Here is an 18,714-nt window from a genome sequence, read left to right on the forward strand (position 1 = left end):
CCCAGATACTGTCTCAACCCTAGTCTTTCCTGTAGAGAGGGAAAGATGCCTCTTTTATAGCAGCCTCCTTGTTAGCCTGCAGTAACCTGACCCTTCTCAAAGCATGTGAGTGGGGAAGGGGAAACCAAGGCACAGGTCAGAGCTGGGTCTCAAACCCCTTAAAAGTCTAGCTTACCCTGTGACAGTGTTAAAATAAATCAATCCATATAAGGCCATTTTGTTTAGATCTCATTATTATCATATATAATAAAAATACTATTAATTATTTTTTTAAAGTACAGATACAATGCTTGGTGCAATAAAATACACAGATGGAGACAGAACCCCTGCTCTGAGGAGCTTATAGCGAGCACGCTTTTAGCACTTCTTTCCTTCAAGAATTTGGTTTATAGAAGCGTAGGTGAAAAGTCTACTTACTGGTAGTAAACATTTAGGATCTGGAGGTCTCTTTAAAAAAAAAAAAAAAAAAAAAAAAAAAAGAGGATTACTTGCTATACAGCAATGGTCCTAAAAGCTACAGCTTACTTACTACATAGTACAAGTGTGGGACTGTTATACAATGCTGCATTACATTTACATAAGGGATATTTAGGGCTTGATCCTGCAATCATTGAAGTCAATGGTAAAGCTAGTATTAAGTGCTTCAAAGACATACGGAAAGTACACCTTAAAAAGGGAGGCATCAACCCAACAAACTGGGAGGACTCGGCGTGGAACAGAACACAGTGGCGCCACACCATACACCAAGCCACAGCTCACTTTGAGGAGAACAGACGTGCTCATGAGACAGAGAAACAACAAAGGAGGAGAGAAAGGGCACAACAGTCCAGCCAACAACTATGTCTCCTCCAAGATTACACCTCTCACTTCTGTGGGATAATCTGCAGAGCACGAATTGGGCTCCTCTGCCACTTAAAAACCCACCAATGAACCCCCTTGGCAGACATCATCCTTGCATCGAAGGATAGCTGAAGAGTATTGACTTCAGTGGCACAATCAGGCACTTAGAGCACACTTATATTTTTAGCAGGTTTAATCTTTTGTCCATCTGTTCAACTCCAATTCTCTGCAACAGGACTATGAACAAAATATTATTTACCTCCTTTCCCTCAAGCCCCCCACTACAGAAGTACCCTGTGACTCACAGACTATTTGGAGTGGACACCTGTTTTAAATGGACCACAGGAAATGCCTATGTTGTCTTTTCATAAATTGACCCCATATTTGGTTGGCTAAAACTTAGTCATCTGACCTCTTAAAAAAATATCTGCTGCCCACAGTCTGATGCAACTGATATCCCACAGCACTTACTGGAAGGCAAACTGGGAATGTATGCAATTTATATTCTTCTCGCTGAAGGAGATCCAAATATTTAATAAAACAATGACTTAAGTTTAAAAACAAAACTGGTGTAATTGGTTCTTTACACCATTGAATCACATATATACATCTATTGTGCTCTAATCTCCTAGACTAAAACAAACTAAGCAATCTTTAAAACATTCAGGCAATATTGCCTGCATGGAACTACAGTTGTCCTAAAAGCAGATATGCAAAACACCATTTTATTATGAGTTAATATTTTAAAATTTTATCTGTAGACAAGAAAAATAAATCTACGTTTCTAAGAGGTTCATAATCACCATTCCGTAAAACCAAAAGCAGTGCATGCAACCATGCATTTAAAAATATGATTATTTATTTTACGTGGACACAGGGGTACATCATCTCATATTCACAAACACTCATCCACTCTTCTTTATGTGTGGATGTGAGAGCAAGCTGTGTGTGAGCATACTTGTCATATCAAAATGTGTATTCATTTGTTCACTTGTGTATCTTTGAGCATGTGTGCACGTGTGTGTGTGTGTGTATGTACACACAAGCTTGTGCATGCACGAGTGTGAAGATATGTGCATACATGCTAGCATAGTTTCTCTATTTCATGTAAGCCTGTACTCAGGTGTATGCATGGGTGTACGCCAGCGTTTGTGAACAGGCGCTCAGACTCTGTAGTCAGCCGGGGTCACGTAAGTGCAGTGGCAGCGTGGGTAGAAATGCAAGGCTTTAGAGGACAACGACCCTGCCCATGTTTATTTCTTCAGGTCGCTTTTTGCAGCGCTGGCAAGAAGAACATACAACAAGCCACACTCACACAGCCCCAGAGGCGAAGGGGTCACCTGCTCCAGGGGTCTCTCCGCTGAAGCAGCAGCAGCAGCTCAAGGCAGGTTTAGTAGATTGCCATGGTAACCCCTCCTCCAACATCTCCTCCTCTCCCCGCCCACCTTTGCTCCAGGAAGCACCCTGTTGCCTGACGAGCTCCGGCTGAGCCCGCTCTCCCCGGGGCCGGGCGCGTCCCCCGCGTACAGAACAAGGGGACACCCGCGCGCGCGCTCGCGCTTCCTCCCCGGGTAGAACGCCGCGCGCTACCGCGCCAGCCCCGCGCGGGAAGCGCGCCCCCGCTGTCTTGCAGTTTGCAGGCCCCGCTTGCAAAGTGGCGACATGGCGCTCGTGCCCTGCCAGGTGCTGAGAGTCGCCATCCTCCTCTCCTACTTCTCCATCCTGTGCGCTTACAACGCCATTGACATGCCAGCGCATCAGACCTATGGAGGGAGCTGGAAATTTCTGACATTCATAGACCTGGTAAGTTGCCCTCACCTTCGCCCCCCAGCCTGCGGGTGCGTCCCAGGCTAAGCTGCTCCCTCCTGTGTGTGCACTTGGTAAGTGGCGTGAATGTGCCTCCGGGAGCTCTGGCAGGAGAGTCACTGGCCAGGCTGTAATGTTCTAGCACAGGCGTTTCAGCGCCCTTGTGTATGGGTCTCCCTAGTCCCACTTCCCCATGAGAGCATCATAATTAGGCGACCTTGTGGGTGGGAAAAAAAGAACTTGTCCTTTTGTGACTCATTAAATGGGTAACACTGAAAAGAGCTAGTCAAGCAATAAAGCAGCAGCAATACTGGATGGATTTTTAAAAAACAAACAAACTCCTGTGGCCTGTTTATTGTTTTTATTGAAACGGGCCACAGCAGCCATGTTTGTGTCAACAGAAATGTTAAACATACTTTTCCTAAAGCAAAATAGAGGAGAATATAATGCTGGCCCCAAAACCACAAAACATACTATCAAAATAGGAACATGGCTTGCCACGCCTGGCCTACCAGAATAATCTTGAGCCTAACACAGGTGAGGTAAAAGTGCCACAAATCACACATTTGGCAACCAGATTCAGCTAGTTTTTGCCTCCAAACCCACCAGTGCACCTGTCGGATTAGACAAGAACTGTTTCTCCTTGCAGTTCAGCGCAAAGATCCAGATCTTACTATCATGCCATAAGACCACTGGGAAAACCCATATCCAGCACTTCAACCATGTTGACTCCAAAAATTGTATCCCTGAACTCCATAATCATATTATCTAAACAGACAGATGTTGATGCACCTAGTCCAGCAGGAAGAAAAAACAGATCCTGATGTAGCCAGGTGCAATACAATGGCAAACCTCATATGCAGCACCTGGACCCGTAATTACCCTGCTGAATCCACACATTAAATGATAGAATTAGACAAGACACTATACCATTACCAGGCTACCATAAAAGTCTAGACCCTGATGCAAGAGCACAGCAGAAACCTGTACCAGCACAATGCCATTAATTTTTGGGCTCAAACTCAAATTCTCCCAGCTAAATAGAGCACAAGCGTAACTACTTCTACTGCACTAGCTGCTGATAACGCGTGCTGTCTTTTAGAGGGTAGAATTTTTTGGTTTAGACCCTAACACCTATGTGATTTGCTGGGGTCCAGGTGCCAGATGCAAGATTTTGTGACACTGTTACACTAAGATTAATCTGAATTAAACTAGATTTTTCTGGTCGAGTAGGAGCAATTATTCCATTTTTCTATTTAAAGAAGAGATTTTTTGTGTTTAAGGCCAAGTGCTAGTTACAGGTGTTTGCAGTGCATGAAGTGGCTAAACTTATTCTTAGTTTTGACATTAGGCAGGTGTGGGCTCGGCCCAAACAATTGTCGATATCTAATAAGATCTATTTTTACATATGTTAATTTTTCATTGTACTTTACAAATGCAGACCTGTTTTTGTTTTGGGCTTTTCCTATTGAAGAGTTAGCAAGCTTCTATTGTTTAAAATTTTAATTTTAAATTTTATTCTTTCCCACTCTCTGAACTTTCAAGCTGTTGTAGTATGGTATTGTTGAAATAATAGTTTACACTTATAAGATCAGGAATTCTCAATAGAATTTAAACCAGGATATTTGAATTATATGTCTCCCACACACACTTCTTTTAAACTTTGAGATGTTGGCAATGCTATTTCTTAAATCATTTGCAATTAACTTCATACAGTATTAAACAAAGTGAGAAGTACGGTGGATATTATTTTGCCCCATCTGGCATTGATATAAAAGTTTCTCCAATATTCAGGTATTCTCTGTAAGTTTTGATCACAGTGTTTAAAAAGGAATCAGTTATTGATGATGCTATCTAATGATCTCAATGTGGCAAGTCTGGCTGCATTGCTGGTTCTGTCTATAATTCTTCTAGAGCAGAAGCAGAATTGTCTTTATTTATTATTATTTAGTTGTATTACTGTAGTGTCGAGAAGGTCTAATCATGGACCGGACCCTATTGTGCTAGGGTGAGTACAAACACAGAAGGATCCTCTCTAAAGAGCTTACGATCTAAGTCTCTGGGTAACACTGATTCTAGAGTGATAAGTTGTAAAAAGCCATTTCTTGGATCTAGGATGAGCTGCAAACATGTTCTGTTCTTCCAGAATTTACTTACCTTGGTCGTAGCTGTGTAAAGCCTAGAAGTTTGGCATGTATGTTATCTAACCTATATCACTATCCGAGTTTGCTCTCAAGACACCAGGATATAAGTCAGGAAATGTCTTAACGGCATTCCTTTTGTCAAAATGCAATTTATATGCATATTTTGCTCTTCTGTTATCCTATTTGACTTGTTTTAGATTTTTCCCTTTGGGATGCTGGGCTACACTCAGTGACATGGATTAATAAGGGCCTAATCCAACGCCCACTGAAGTCAAACAGGAGTCTTTCCCATTTACATTAATAGCAGTTGGATCAGACCGTAGCTGACTAAAGCTAAAAACTGACAGTCTTGTTTTTGGGTTTGCTTCACCCTTTTCCTGGCTCTCTTGGCCTTACCATTATTATCTAATCCTTGGCCTAATAAAAACAACAACAACAAATAATACCTACCTCTTACAGCTTTTCATCAGCGAATATCAAAGCACTTCATAGTATTTAATGTATTCATCCTCACAACACCTCTGAGAGGTAGAGTATTATTATCCCCATTTTACAGATGGGAAATAGAGGCATAGAGAGGCTAAGTGCCTTACCTAAGGTCACACAGGAAATCTATGGCAGAATAAGGAATTAAACCCACGTCTTCCAAGTCTTAAGCTAGTGCCCTAACCACAGCACCATCCTTAGGTGGGTGAAGGCTATTTTTATGTAGCAAAAGTATTACTTGTCAGTAAATAACAATTATTCCCCAACAAATTATGGCCCACTGTAACAAGTGGACTTTCCCACCATGCAGACACATTCTTTCATCTATACATGACATGATCAAAGAGCATCAAGTAAATGTGTGGTTTTTAAATATCTAGTAAAGTAGTCAACTGCCGCCATGTACTTCTGTGCCTTAGCTCATAAGGATCACCCTCTAAGGCCCACTTTCCAAGTCTGACAGCAGAGAAATATTAATGGTTTCTTAAATAGGGTATGTGTCCCTGCTGTTGGTTTGGTCAAGAAATTGAATCTCTTGGATTTGTCTCCCAATTCCTAGCCACCAGACAGATCTTTACTTGTTGATGACGTTTAGTAATGTCCAAGGGGCCTAATGGTGTCTCGTATAAGGATACATTTCTTCATTTCTGCTGGGTTAACTGCCCTGACTTCAGGAAATAAGGTGCCATCAGAGCCAGTGGGGCTACTCTTCTCCAGGAGGAAAGTTTGGATGTTTTCAGGCACGCTTGCACTATATTGTATGATGGCTTTAAGGCTTGCAGAGCTCTTTTGTAAGTTTCAATTTCCTCAACTATTTGCAACGTCCCCACATCAGTCACATTCAGAAAATGTCTAGACAAAATATCGGCAACAGAATCTTGGCAAGCATGTGTTCTCACTGCAGATTGTACCTCAACGAGGATAGAATGAGTCTTTGACATCTCACTGGCTCGCAGTGCAAGCACTTGCTGTTTATGAGGGGGTATGAGAGGTTTGTAGTCAGTCAGAAGTGAGGTTAGGAATCTAATCTGAACAAGAAATTTGGACATTTTTTGCATGCCCAGACTGTCATGAGGCATTCCTTCTCAATCGGCACAAGAGTCTCAGCATCAGTCAGCAACCTGGAGAAATTAGCAACTGACTATAGCTGGCCATAATGCTTCCTCTAACCCAGTTATTAGTATCTGCACTTAATATGGTTTTGCATCAAATGATACTATTCGATAGCTAAAAGGAATTTGAAGCAAAAACTAAATAGCCAAAACATTCCTACTTTCTGTTTATACATTTGTACTCTATCCTTGCAGTAGATTTCCAGCTTTTTCCCTGCTTATAAAAAGCTGTGCTTTTGGGGAAATTCGTGGACTATGAAGCCCCAGAGTAGTGGTCAGTTGCCATCAAAATTAATGTTTATTCGTTTTGTGTCATTTGGTTAGAGGATGGATATCTACTGCATGATCTTTCAGCCAGTTACCATAATATATCCATTTATATAATCTGTATTTTTCTGTTTTGCCTACCAACAAGTATAGTGGTAGAATTTGGATGTCCAGTCCCAAATATTTCCTTAGATGTGAATTCTTAGTCTTTCCTGTCCTTGAATTTTTAACTTGTGGCAATGGAAGGTTTACCTATTTCATGGAGCAATATTGAAGGTGCATTTTGACAATATACCAGTTATGCTTACCACTGCTGCTGCGAATAACCATCTCCGCTTTAATTTCTCTTCTTGGCATGTAAAGGTAGATGCCGTTCAAAGTAAATATGCCTTCTTATTCCTCGTGAAAACTTCTTTATAGCTACAACAACATTTTCCCTCCTTTTCAACCCCACAAACTTAATTAGGCCTCACTAAGTTACCTGCAGTGAAATGGTGAAGAAGATGGTTCAGGTGGGACACCTTTAAGAGCAAATATAATAGGATGTGTAAAATTTCTTGACTTGGTATCTGCCCTCCTCCACCCAGTTTAGACTTTCAGAGTTAAATATAATTGGAAAAGCTCTGTTAAATTGGAAATAGTGTTTGAATGCACAGTAGGAAGTGGAGATTGGCCATTTGTTATGAATAGTTGTCATTTTGATACTTCTATCTTAATAAGTGCCTGAAAATTTTGCGATATGGTTTGTTCATAGTATGAATCATTGAAAACCATGCTGCAGAATCACAGATTCATTTTATGTACGTTTGAAGGATCCCTTCTCCCAATTCTTTTAAAACAGATTTTTCGTTATTGCAGAGGTAAGATTTCTTAATTTCTTTTGGCTACCCATTATGGACAAAGGGCACTCTACAACTGTGGGGGAGATGAGGCAAAAGTATGTAGATTCTGGGTACTGGGATGAAGGGAGAGTGTGCACAGAAGGAAGAGGATTTGGGTTTGTGTGAAAGTTATGAGAAAATTATCTTACAGTTAAATTTAAGTTAGTAAAATGTGTCCTGGTCTAAATTAGTTCTAATTTTCATCATGCAACTGCATATCAAATCTTCACCCCTTGAGCTGTAGACCACAGTTAGAATTAAACAGGATACAGTATTGCCACAAATTTATACATTGAGGATAGTGCACATATCTGATGGTAAAGAAAGTCTAACATTGGTCATGGTAATTGAGACCAAAAGTGGGACTAGATTTTCAAAAGTCTAGAAAGATAACTATAATTCATTAACAACATGGTCTTGAGTAATGTTGAATGTGCTAACGAGTATATTCATAACCCATGATTGAGGGTAGCTGGAGTTAGGAAAGAACTGATTCTCTCCCCCACGCCCATCCCAACGTGTAACATTGCACACGTTGGTTCTATAGTTTTTCTTTGTTTTGTTGTTCCATTCAAGTGTAAGATTTTCAGTGTCATATCTGTACCTTCTTTTACCTGCAAAACACTTAAAACACTGCGGGCACTACAAGAAACAACGACAATGATCTATATAGTAAAGCATCATGTTGTATTACAGGGATCGGCAACCTCTGGCATGCAGCCCGCCAGGGAAAGCACCCTAGCTGGCCGCGCCAGTTTGTTTACCTGCCGCGTCTGCAGGTTCGGCCGATCGCGGCTCCCACTGGCCGCCGTTTGCTGTTCCAGGCCAAATGGGGGCTGTGGGAAGGGCGGCCAGCACATCTCTCGGCCCGCGCTGCTTCCTGCCACCCCCATTGGCCTGGAGTGGTGAACTGCGGCCAGTGGGAGCCACGATCGGCCGAACCTGCGAACGCGGCAGGTAAACAAACCGGCCCAGCCCGCCAGGGTGCTTACCCTGGCGGGCTGCATGCCAAAGGTTGCCGATCCCTGTTGTATTAGCTCCTGTTGGACTAATTAGGCAGACCAGGTGTCTGATCCTGCGTGGCGGTGGCAAATGTAATGTTCCTGTGACCTTACCAAACCCTGCATCTGGCACTTTTACCATTGTCTGCTTCATCAAACGTAAGGGACAATCTAGATTTCTGTTGAAACAATGGTGCTGTTGAAGTGATTTGAAACTATCCTAAAGGAGTTTTGTTCTTCCCCGTTGCTGGCATGATTTGGATCTGTATTCTCACGCACATCCTTGCCAGAAGCAATAAACACGTTTATTTGCTTTCAGAGAATGTTTTTGAATTTCACTTGGTCTAATTTAAATAAGTCACCAGAATAGAATTAAAAAGATTTAAATTATTTTTTTAGAGGGGGTGTTATGGTTTAGAGCGCAGGACTGGAACTGTACGTGTCTTCTAGTTTGTTCTTAACTACCATTGACTTGATATCTGAATTTGAACAAGTTTCAGAACTCACTCGATGGGTGAACTCCACTACAATGTGGCGGACCCAGGCAAACCACTATTCATCATTTAAATGGGGCTTAAATGTGTAGCGCCTTGCTTAGCTCCTCTTCTCTGCAGTGAATTTAATCTTTGTGCTTCTTTTTCCCTTTCTTTAATTGCCTATACACCAATGCTAGCAGCCTATGTAACAAACAAGACCACCAAATCACATTAGTGAACAGAATGACTGGCTCCTTAATTACCTATCTATAATATGTAGGGGAAAAACTTGCATGATCATAGGGGACTTAAATCTGAGTGAAATATGCTGGAGATCTCATTACACCAGTACTAAAACATCCTTGGAATTTCTAAATATTGTGGATGAAAGTTTCCTAACTCAAAAAAGTGTTGCATCCAGCATGAGGGATTTCTCTGGGCAGTTGAAGAGGAATTGATCCCAGAACTATAACATAATGATAGCTTAGGCATAAGTAATCATGACTTGATCACATTTGTAATGTGCAAAGAGAATAAAGTCCAAACTACTAATACCCAAACATTTAAAAGGGCCAATTTCACAAAGCTGAAAATAATTAGGAGCCAAACCAGCTGGGAAAGAGAAGGCAGCTATTTAAAAAAAAACAACCAACAATATAAAAATGAAAGAAAGGGGAAGTTGATAATAATGAATATATATATATATGGGAAGCAAGGAATTGTACAAAGGGGCATAGGGAGAAATCTGTGGCCAGCAGAGTTGAGGACAAGAAGTCCAGTAGCGGGGGGAGGAGGGACTATCCAATTGAATAGCGACTGAATGCAGTGCATATGTTTACCTGCCTCGTGGACAGTTGGTATATGTATGTATGCATGCAGTGCAAGACGCTCTTGGCCTCAGAGACACAGTATGGGCTCTTGAGGCCAGAGTGGCTGAACTGGAGGAGCTAAGGGAGATGTAGAGGTACATAGAGGAGACTTTCAGGGACCCGACAGAGCCTCTCTGCTGCTGAGGAGGATGAAAGTCTCAGGGAAGGAGAACATCATGCAGGAACAGAGGGAAACAAATCCCATAGTTGGGATGCTCCTTCCAGATGATGTCATGGTATCCTTGAACACTAGTGGCATTCTCTGAAATGCTTCCAGTTCCATGCACAGGGCCAGGAAGACTGGTAGAATTGCAGGGTTGCAATGCATGCATGAGGTGGATTTTAGGTTTATCAATAACTGGGGAACCTTTTGGAAGAGGAGGAGCCTTAGGGTGACCAGATGTCCCGATTTTATAGGGACAGTCCTGATATTTGGGGCTTTTTCTTATATAGGCTCCTATTATCCCCCCACCCCCGTCCCGATTTTTCACACTTGCTGTCTGGTCACCCTAAGGAGCCTGTACAGGAAGGATGGGCTCCACCTAAACCAAAATGGAACCAGCCTGCTGGCATGTACAATTAAAAAGGATTTTTTACACTAATGGGTGGGGGAAAGACAACGGGTGTGGAGGAGCCCACAGTTCAGGCTGAGGCATCCCTTAGGGATGAATTCCTGCCATGCGGGCAGGGGACTGGACTCGATGACCTCTCGAGGTCCCTTCCAGTCCTAGAATCTATGAATCTATGAATCTATGAATTTATTAAAGGAGGAGCTCTATATCCCAGTAAAGAAGATAGGAAAGAAGTTGGTAAAGTACAGGTAGGAGCTTGTGAGGAAGAGTCAAACATAAAAGTCCCATTTAAATACAACTCATCAAGGCCAGAAACTGAATATTGATGAAACGTACAAGTGCTTAGCTATAAATGCTAGAAATCTAAATACTAAGATGGGTGAACTAGAGTTCCTGGCATTAAATGGCATTGATATAATAGGCATTGCAAAAACTTGGTGGAACGAAGATAAATCCATGGGACACTAGTATCAGGGTACAAAATATATGGAAATGACAGCATAGATCGTGTTGTTGGGGGTGCAGTATGTCAAATACGATAAAAATCTTAAATGCACCAAACTGTGCAATAGAATCTCTATGGATAGAAAGTCCATGCTTGAATAATAAGAGTATAGCAGTCAGGATGGTGACAGTGATTGTGAAATATCCAGAGAGATTAGAGGGGCTGCAAACGCAGAAAATGCAATAATAATGGGGAGATTTCAGCTACTCTTATATTGATAGGTATGTGTCACCTCAAGAGGGATGCAGGGACACCTTAAATGACTGCTTCTTGGAGTATCTTATCCTGGAACCCACAAGGGGAGAGGCAGTTCTTGATTTCTTCTTATGTGGAGTACAGGATCTGGTCCAAGAGGTGAATATTATTGAACCACTTGGTAATAGCAACCATAATGTAATTAAATGTAACTTCCTAGTAGAGGGGAAAATACCAAAGAAACCCATTACAGTAGAATTTAACTTAAAAAGGGGAACTACACAGAAATGAGGAACATATGGTACGTAGCCTAACACTTAAATCAGCCTCTGTACCAGATGACTGGAGAGTAGCTGCTGTAGCACAAGTTTTTAAAAAAGGCTCCAGAGGTAATGTTGGCAGTCACAGACAGGTAAGCCTAACTTCAGTGTTAGATAGATTGATTGAAACAATAGTGAAGAACAAAATTATCAGACACATAGATAGATTAACACAGTATGCTGGGGAAGTGACCATGTGGTTTTTAACCAATCAAGACGGATCTTGGAGTAATCATGGATATCACAGAGTTCTGTAAAATCATGAATGGTATTGAGCAAGTGAATAGGGAAATGTTATTTACCCCTTCACATAACACAAGAACCAGGGTTTGCCCAGTGAAATTAATAGGCAACCGGTTTAAAACAAACAAAAGGATGTGCTTCTTCACACAATGCACAATCAACCTGTGGAACTCATTGCCAGGGTAAATTGTGAAGGCCAAAAGTATAACTGGGTTCAAAAAAGAATTAGCTAAGTTCATGGAAGATAGGTCCATCAATGGCTATTAGCCAAAATGGTCAGGGATACAACTTCATGATGTGGGTGTCCCTAAACCTCCAACTGCCAGAAGCTGGGGGTGAACAACGGGGTAGATCACTTGAAATTGCCCTATTCTTTTCATTCCCCTGAAGAATCTGGCACTGTCCACTGTCAGAAGACAGGATACTGGACTAGATGGACCATTGGTCTGACCTAGTATGGCCATTCTTATGTTGTTAAGGAGGAGGTGTTTTGGATTTGCTTGTTGTTGTTTTTTTAAGAATATTAGGAACAAAAATAATCCTAGCAATCCATTACTAATGGGAATGCTAGAACTGTCCTTAATAGGGCAGAAAAGGCAGAAATGTTCAAAAATATTTCTGTTCTGCATTTGGGGAAAAAACAGATGATGTAGTCGTATCAGATGATGAAATACTTTTCATTCCAATAGTAATTCAGGGGGATGTTAAACAGCAGCTACTAAAGTTAAACATTTTAAAATCAGCACATCTGGATAACTTGCACCCATGAGTTTTAAAAGAACTAGCTGAGGATCTAGCTGGACCATTAATGTTTTTAATAACTCTTTGAACACTGGGGAAGTTCCAGAAGACTGGAAGAAAACTAATGTACCAATATATAAAAAGGATACATGGGATGACCTGGGTAATTTTAGGCCTGTCAGCCTGACTTTAATCATGGCCAAAATAATGGAATGGCTAATATGGTACTTGATTAATAAAGAATTAGAGGGTAATATAATTAATATGAATCAACGTGGGTTTTTGGAAAACAAATCTTGTCAAACAAACTTGATGAGTTTAAAGTTTGGTTGATTAAGTATATTACATCAATCATTTTTACCATTGACTTCTGCATGGCATTTAACTTGGCACCACATGATATTTTGATTAAAATAGACAACAGTGGTTCCCAAACTTTAATAGGGTCGCCATGGCTTGCTTAGACTTGCTGGGGCCTGAGGCCAAAGCCCGAGCCCCACCACCTGGGGCTGAAGCTGAAGGCCAAGGGCTTCAGCCCTGGGCATTGGGGCTCAGCTTACAGGTACCCTACCTAGGACTGAAGCCCTTGGGTTTGACTTTGCCCCCCCCACCTGGGGATGGGGCTCGGGTGGGTCAGGCTTGGCCCCCCCTCCTGGTGTCATGTAGTAATTTTTGTTGTCAGAAGGGGGCCGCGGTGCAATGAAGTTTGAGAACCCCGGATTAGAACAATATAAAAAACATGGCACACATTGAGTGGATTCAGACTGGCTGACAGGTCTCAAAATGTAATTGTAAATGGGGAAGCACTGAGCAAGTGTGTTTCTGCGTGGGGAGGGATTGGTTCTTGGCCAGGTGGTATTCAACATTTTTTATCAGTGACCTTGAAGAAGGAAAAAAATCATCACTGATGAAGTTTGCAGATGACACAAAGATTGGGGAATCATAAATAATGAAAATGACAGATCACTGATTTGTGTGATCTGGATTGCTTGATAAGATGGGCAGAAGCAAAAAATATGCACTTTAATACTGCCAAATGTAAAGCTAGCCATCTAGGAATAAGAATGGGAGCCACACTTACAGGACGGGGCCTCTATCCTAACAAGCAGTATCTGAAAAACTTGGGGGTTCTGGTAGATAATCAGTTGAATATGAGCTCCCAGCACAAAGTTGTGGCCATAAAACGCTAAAGTTGACCCTTAAATGTGTAAACAGGATTTTTGAATAGGGAGGTTATATTATCTGTATTTGGCACTGGTGCGACTGCCACTGGAATACTGTATCCAGTTCTTGTGTCCACAGCTGTGTTCCCTGTAAGCTGCACGGCTGGGTGGCCACCCAGGAGAGATTTAAGTGCTGTGAAGTTGATTAGCAGAGCGCGTGTAGTCATCCGGCAGCGTGTGTTCAGGTGCCCTCCCCCCACTGCTTTGCAGCCATGTTGCTCCTGCAGCTGCTCCAGGGACCCTCCTGCTGGCTGTGCAGGGAGGGGAGAGGGGGGCTGATGTCAAGGTGTTCCCCTTCCCCTGCCCTTTTACCCCATCTCCACAGAGCAGGGGAGAGGGAGAGAGGACAGCCTGGCTCAGGATTTGGAGCTGCTGCAGTCTGAGCTCTGAAGAATCAGGGGCGGAGAGTGAATGCCTTTCTTAAAGAGAAAAAGTGCCGAAGTTAATGGTATCTAGTTTGCATATTAATTCAAGCTCAGCAGTTTCTCCTTGGAGTCTGTTTTTGAAGCTTTTCTATTGCAAAATTGCCACCTTTAAGTCTGTTACTGAGTGATAGGGCTTGAATAGAGACTGGGAATGGCTGAATCATTACACAGATTGAATCTATTTCCCCATGTTAAGTATCCTCACACCTCTTGTCAACTGTCTGAAATGGGCCATCTTGATTATCACTACAAAAGTTTTTTTTTCCTCCTACTGATAATAGCTCATCTTCATTAATTAGCCTCTTAGAGTTAATATGGCTACTTCCACCTTTTCGTGTTCTGTATATGTGTATATATATCTCCTTACTATATGTTCCATTCTATGCATCCGAAGAAGTGGGCTGTAGCCCACGAAAGCTTATGCTCAAATAAATTTGTTAGTCTCTAAGGTGCCACAAGTACTCCTGTTCTTTTTGCACATACAGACTAACACGGCTGCTACTCTGAAACCCATTTTTAATGGTGAAAGTAATTTATCCTTGGAACAGTTTACCAAGGATTGTGGTGGAGTCTCCATTATTGTTAATTTTCAAATCAAGATTGGTTGTGTTTTAAAAAGATATATAATATATATAATTCCAACAGAAATTAATTCAGGGACGTTCTATAGCCTGCTTTATACAGGTCATCAGACTATCAGATTATCACAGGGGTTTCTTCTGGTTCTATAATCTATAAAATTGGCATACTGATATTTACCCACCTTTGTCAAGTGACTTGTTGGGAGAGACAGGGCAGTTTGAGATGAAAGGCATTACATAAAAGTGTGAACTATTATTTGCTCTTCCTAAGGATGAGTTTGAACCAGCATGTTTACACAGCATTGTAAAGGTCCCTGCACACCCTCTTGCAAGCCCAATGTAATGCTGCAGTTGAGCCCCAGCAATACTCACTTGAAGAGCCTGGGCAAGAAAAGCCAACATACAGTAACAAAATAGCATGTCCCCTTTTAATAAGGCTTCAAGAAATGAGCAGTTATAACAAACAGATAATAAGGTCCTTACCTCAGGGATCTGGTTGAAAACTCCTAAGCTTAACATCTCTAACACCAAGCCCTGGTCTACACTAGGGGGAGGGATCGATCTAAGTTATGCAACTTCAGCTATGTGAATAACGTAGCTGAAGTTGACGTACTTAGATTGACTTACCGTGGTGTCTTCATCGCAGTGAGTCAACTGTTGCTGCTCCCCCGTTGACTCTACCTGCGCCTCTCACGGCGCTGGAGTACAGGAGATTAGACGCGATACATTGATCCCCGCTTGATCGATCGCTGCCCGCCGATCTGGGGGCTAGTGTAGACATACCCTAAGTCTCTGAGTCTGATTAGGCTGGTCTCCTGCAGCCTGACAAAATCCCCACCTACAATAGCTTACCTTCCCCCCACCCTTGCTTAGCTTTCTCTTTCATATAACCCAGCTCTAGGGTATGGCAGGGCCACTTTGATTGCACCCAGGCTCCTCCAGCTGTAGCCTCCAGCCTTTTCCATAAAGGGGTAATGCAGTCCTTCACAATCATTCTGTTCTTACTGTAGCTGTTGAGAATACAATCAGGAGCAATTATTTATTTGTCAGTTCACAGAGCAGGAAACTACAGAATTGCTCTTTACGGGATAACGAAGTGAGATTTCTTAATGGTGTTTAATGCATTTGAGAGACAGAGAAATACATATATATGGGAGCCTTTTAATAACTGTATGTTTTACAGCTTTCTTTCATCCTCTCAGGTTGTAAACATGTCAGAGAAACAGTTCTGAATAGCACCCTAGACACTGTAATAAAAATATAATAATATCACTCTTGTTTTTCTTATTCTGTGTCATGATTCCCTGTTACTTTTTGTAAAGCTATTGTAAACTGAATACTATTTCAGGGCTACATTATATATTTTTATATTAATATGGCTTTATTTTACAACTAGATGTTAATATATAAACATGTCATTTTCATAATAATTCACAAATTATATCCATTTTGAAATTTCTAATGTATAGTATTTTCTTTCTTTGCAGGGGTGGGATTTGAGGTTTTCTATATTATTTATAGGCATGGTAGTGGCTTTAATTAGTAGCACTAGAATTCTTTCACTAATTTACCTTACATAAGGTATAGGTGTGATTATATAATAGTGCTACATTATTAAATTTGGTGAGAAATCTGGAATGTTGCCAGAACAGTGTCAAGCAATAGAAACGCCATCCATGGTGTCTTGAGAAATTTCCAGTCCTCTCTGGATTTTTTAAATGTTTTTTTTAGTGATATAGGTAGCTAAATTATTACTACCCATATGTGCATGTGAAAAATTAATTTTGTTTCACACTATATAAAATATGCCTGGTCTGAATCAAGGAATTTTGGATGCATCTATGTATCATTAGGTTGTCCTTTTTGGAACTTACCCCCAACATAAAATGTTTATATAATATATATTTGCCATTTTAAATATATTTCTTGTATATTCATGAGGCTACATAAGTATAATCCAGTGACAAATTTTATGACAGTGGACTTGGTTTAACTCTGTTAAAAAAAGCTTGTTCAATAAGATAGCTGATAAAGAAAGTTGCTGGAATTTATTTTCATTAAAAATTAAACAAGGCTCTAAGCCATTGACTTCATTGTGGCTGTCTGTCCATGGAGTGGTTTGTATGCATGCAAAGAATTGCAGGATCGGAGACTAAATACATGCAATCACTTATTTTATTTCTTAACTTGAAAAAGGAAATGCAACTTGATCATTAGACACCAAACATACAAATCCAGTCAAGATATGAAAAGTAAGAGACAGATAAAAAATAAGAGGTAGGTTAAACCTTCACTAACTTATTATTGTATGTATAATGGATATACAAAAAGACACAAATATACTGAAAAAAACAATGAAATGATATCAAAATGATATAAATCATTAAAGAAAAAACTTTAGGAAACCAGAATAACAAAACATTGAAATCCCACCAAAATATACATAGGTAGGGTTTTGTTTTGTTTGTTTTTTGTTTGGGAGGGAGGGAGAAAGGAAGGAAAAGTACAGTAAAATAAAGTAACAGTTCAGTAAAAATAAACCATATTGCAACAGTTTAAATACTGTGTACTGTACATGCAGAGAAACTGTTTTAAATCCACAAGATACTATTATGCCAAGTATTTGTCTGAATGAGATAGATTTAATAAAATATCCCAAATTCCTTCCATTGCACAAAGTCTTCGTTCTTTTTGTGCTACAACTTTTCATATTTAATCACCACAGATATTCTATTCCAACATATAGACATTGACTTTTGGATATGTTTTCAATTCAGCTGCATTAATTTAGGTCCTGATCTTACAAAGGGTTCTGCACAGGTGGTGCAGGTGTTCACCCTCTTGGAGTTCCTGGTAGGATTGGAGTTGTAATCCAATACAACTCCAACCATTAAATGCTACCTAAACCAGCATCATTGGTAGCTTTATATCTTTTAGCAGAATTCTAAAGTGTGAGATGTATAGAATCGTAGGTAAATTCACATGATATTGGATGAATTTTTGTACCTGAAACTAGAATGCTTTAATTACTGAGCTGTGCATACAATAAGATCCCTTTATCTGAATTACTTCTCTAATAAACCTGAGTCTGGGGACTGCTCTTCTCATTTTAACTATAGTTCAACATAGGCGCCAGCTCTGTGGGCACTCCGGGGCTGGAGCACCCACAGAAAAAAAAATAGTGGATGCTCAGCACTCACAGGCAGTCCCACGGATCAACTCCTCCCCGTCCACCCCAACCCTCCCGTCCACTGGGGGTCCCCACCAATAAGCGCCTTCTCCTCCCCCCAGCACCTCCCGCCTGCCTATGATCAGCTGTTCAGCAGCATTCTGGAGGCATGTGGGGGGGACAGGGTTGGAGACAGGAAGAGGCAGGGCAGAGCAGAGGCGGGAAGAGGTAGGGTGGAAGGTTGGGGGAAGGGGTTGAGTGGGGGCGGGGCCTGTGGTGGAGCAGGGGTTGAGTATCTTCCCCTCCACCCCCTGAACAGAGAAGCCAGCGCCTCTGAGTCCAAATATATCTGTGGCTTATAAGAAAGGAAAGCTGACTTGAACATGTTGACCTGTTTTGAGTAATTAAGTGGAGCGTAAGCTTTTGTTTGGGTTTCTGCCCGGGGTGAATTTCATGCCTAGTGAATGCTTCCCCAGATCATGCCCCACTCAGCTGCTTTTATTTTAATGGATATATCTTTTTTAGCTAGTTCTTAAGAAGTTCAGTAAGTTCAGAGTCATCTTTACTCTTTAAAGCGTTGCAAAGGGACTTCGCTTTGTGCTCTTTTTTTTCCTATTGTCAGATAAACAAAGGTTTTTCAACTCAAAATGGTGAAATTCACCACACCTGTGTAAAGCATAACTAACTTCAGTGGGTGGATTTGCTTCCTTGTGTCTCCATAAAAATTCAGATGGAAACTGATCATTTTGAGAACTATTAACAAAATATCTCGCATTTTGGATAGGAAGAAATTGAATCACGGTAAAATTTCCAAGCATGCTTCTAAATGATTTAACATCAAATTGTAAATGTGGTAAT

At 41.1% G+C, this 18,714-nt stretch overlaps 1 protein-coding gene across 13 annotated transcripts in view; it reads left to right on the top strand.

Annotated features, from left to right (window-relative positions):
• Positions 1–2,135: 2,135 nt before the first annotated feature.
• The window catches only part of AIG1 (androgen induced 1), a 192,330-nt gene continuing 175,751 nt past the window's right edge, over positions 2,136–18,714 (top strand). For 6 of the 13 annotated variants that reach the window (XR_010600108.1, XR_010600109.1, XR_010600110.1 and 3 more), the window contains exon 1: positions 2,275–2,643. Coding sequence is in view for 6 of the 13 variants with exons in the window: in XM_065590313.1 (XP_065446385.1) it covers positions 2,503–2,643 (141 nt within the window). In the remaining 7 variants the exon portion in view is untranslated. Of the gene's footprint in view, positions 2,644–18,714 lie in introns of all 13 variants that reach the window. The other 7 variants (XR_010600111.1, XR_010600114.1, XR_010600113.1 and 4 more) reach the window with 3 other exon arrangements.

The sequence above is a fragment of the Chrysemys picta genome, chromosome 3 (genome assembly GCF_011386835.1).
Source record: "Chrysemys picta bellii isolate R12L10 chromosome 3, ASM1138683v2, whole genome shotgun sequence".
NCBI lineage: Eukaryota > Metazoa > Chordata > Testudines > Emydidae > Chrysemys > Chrysemys picta.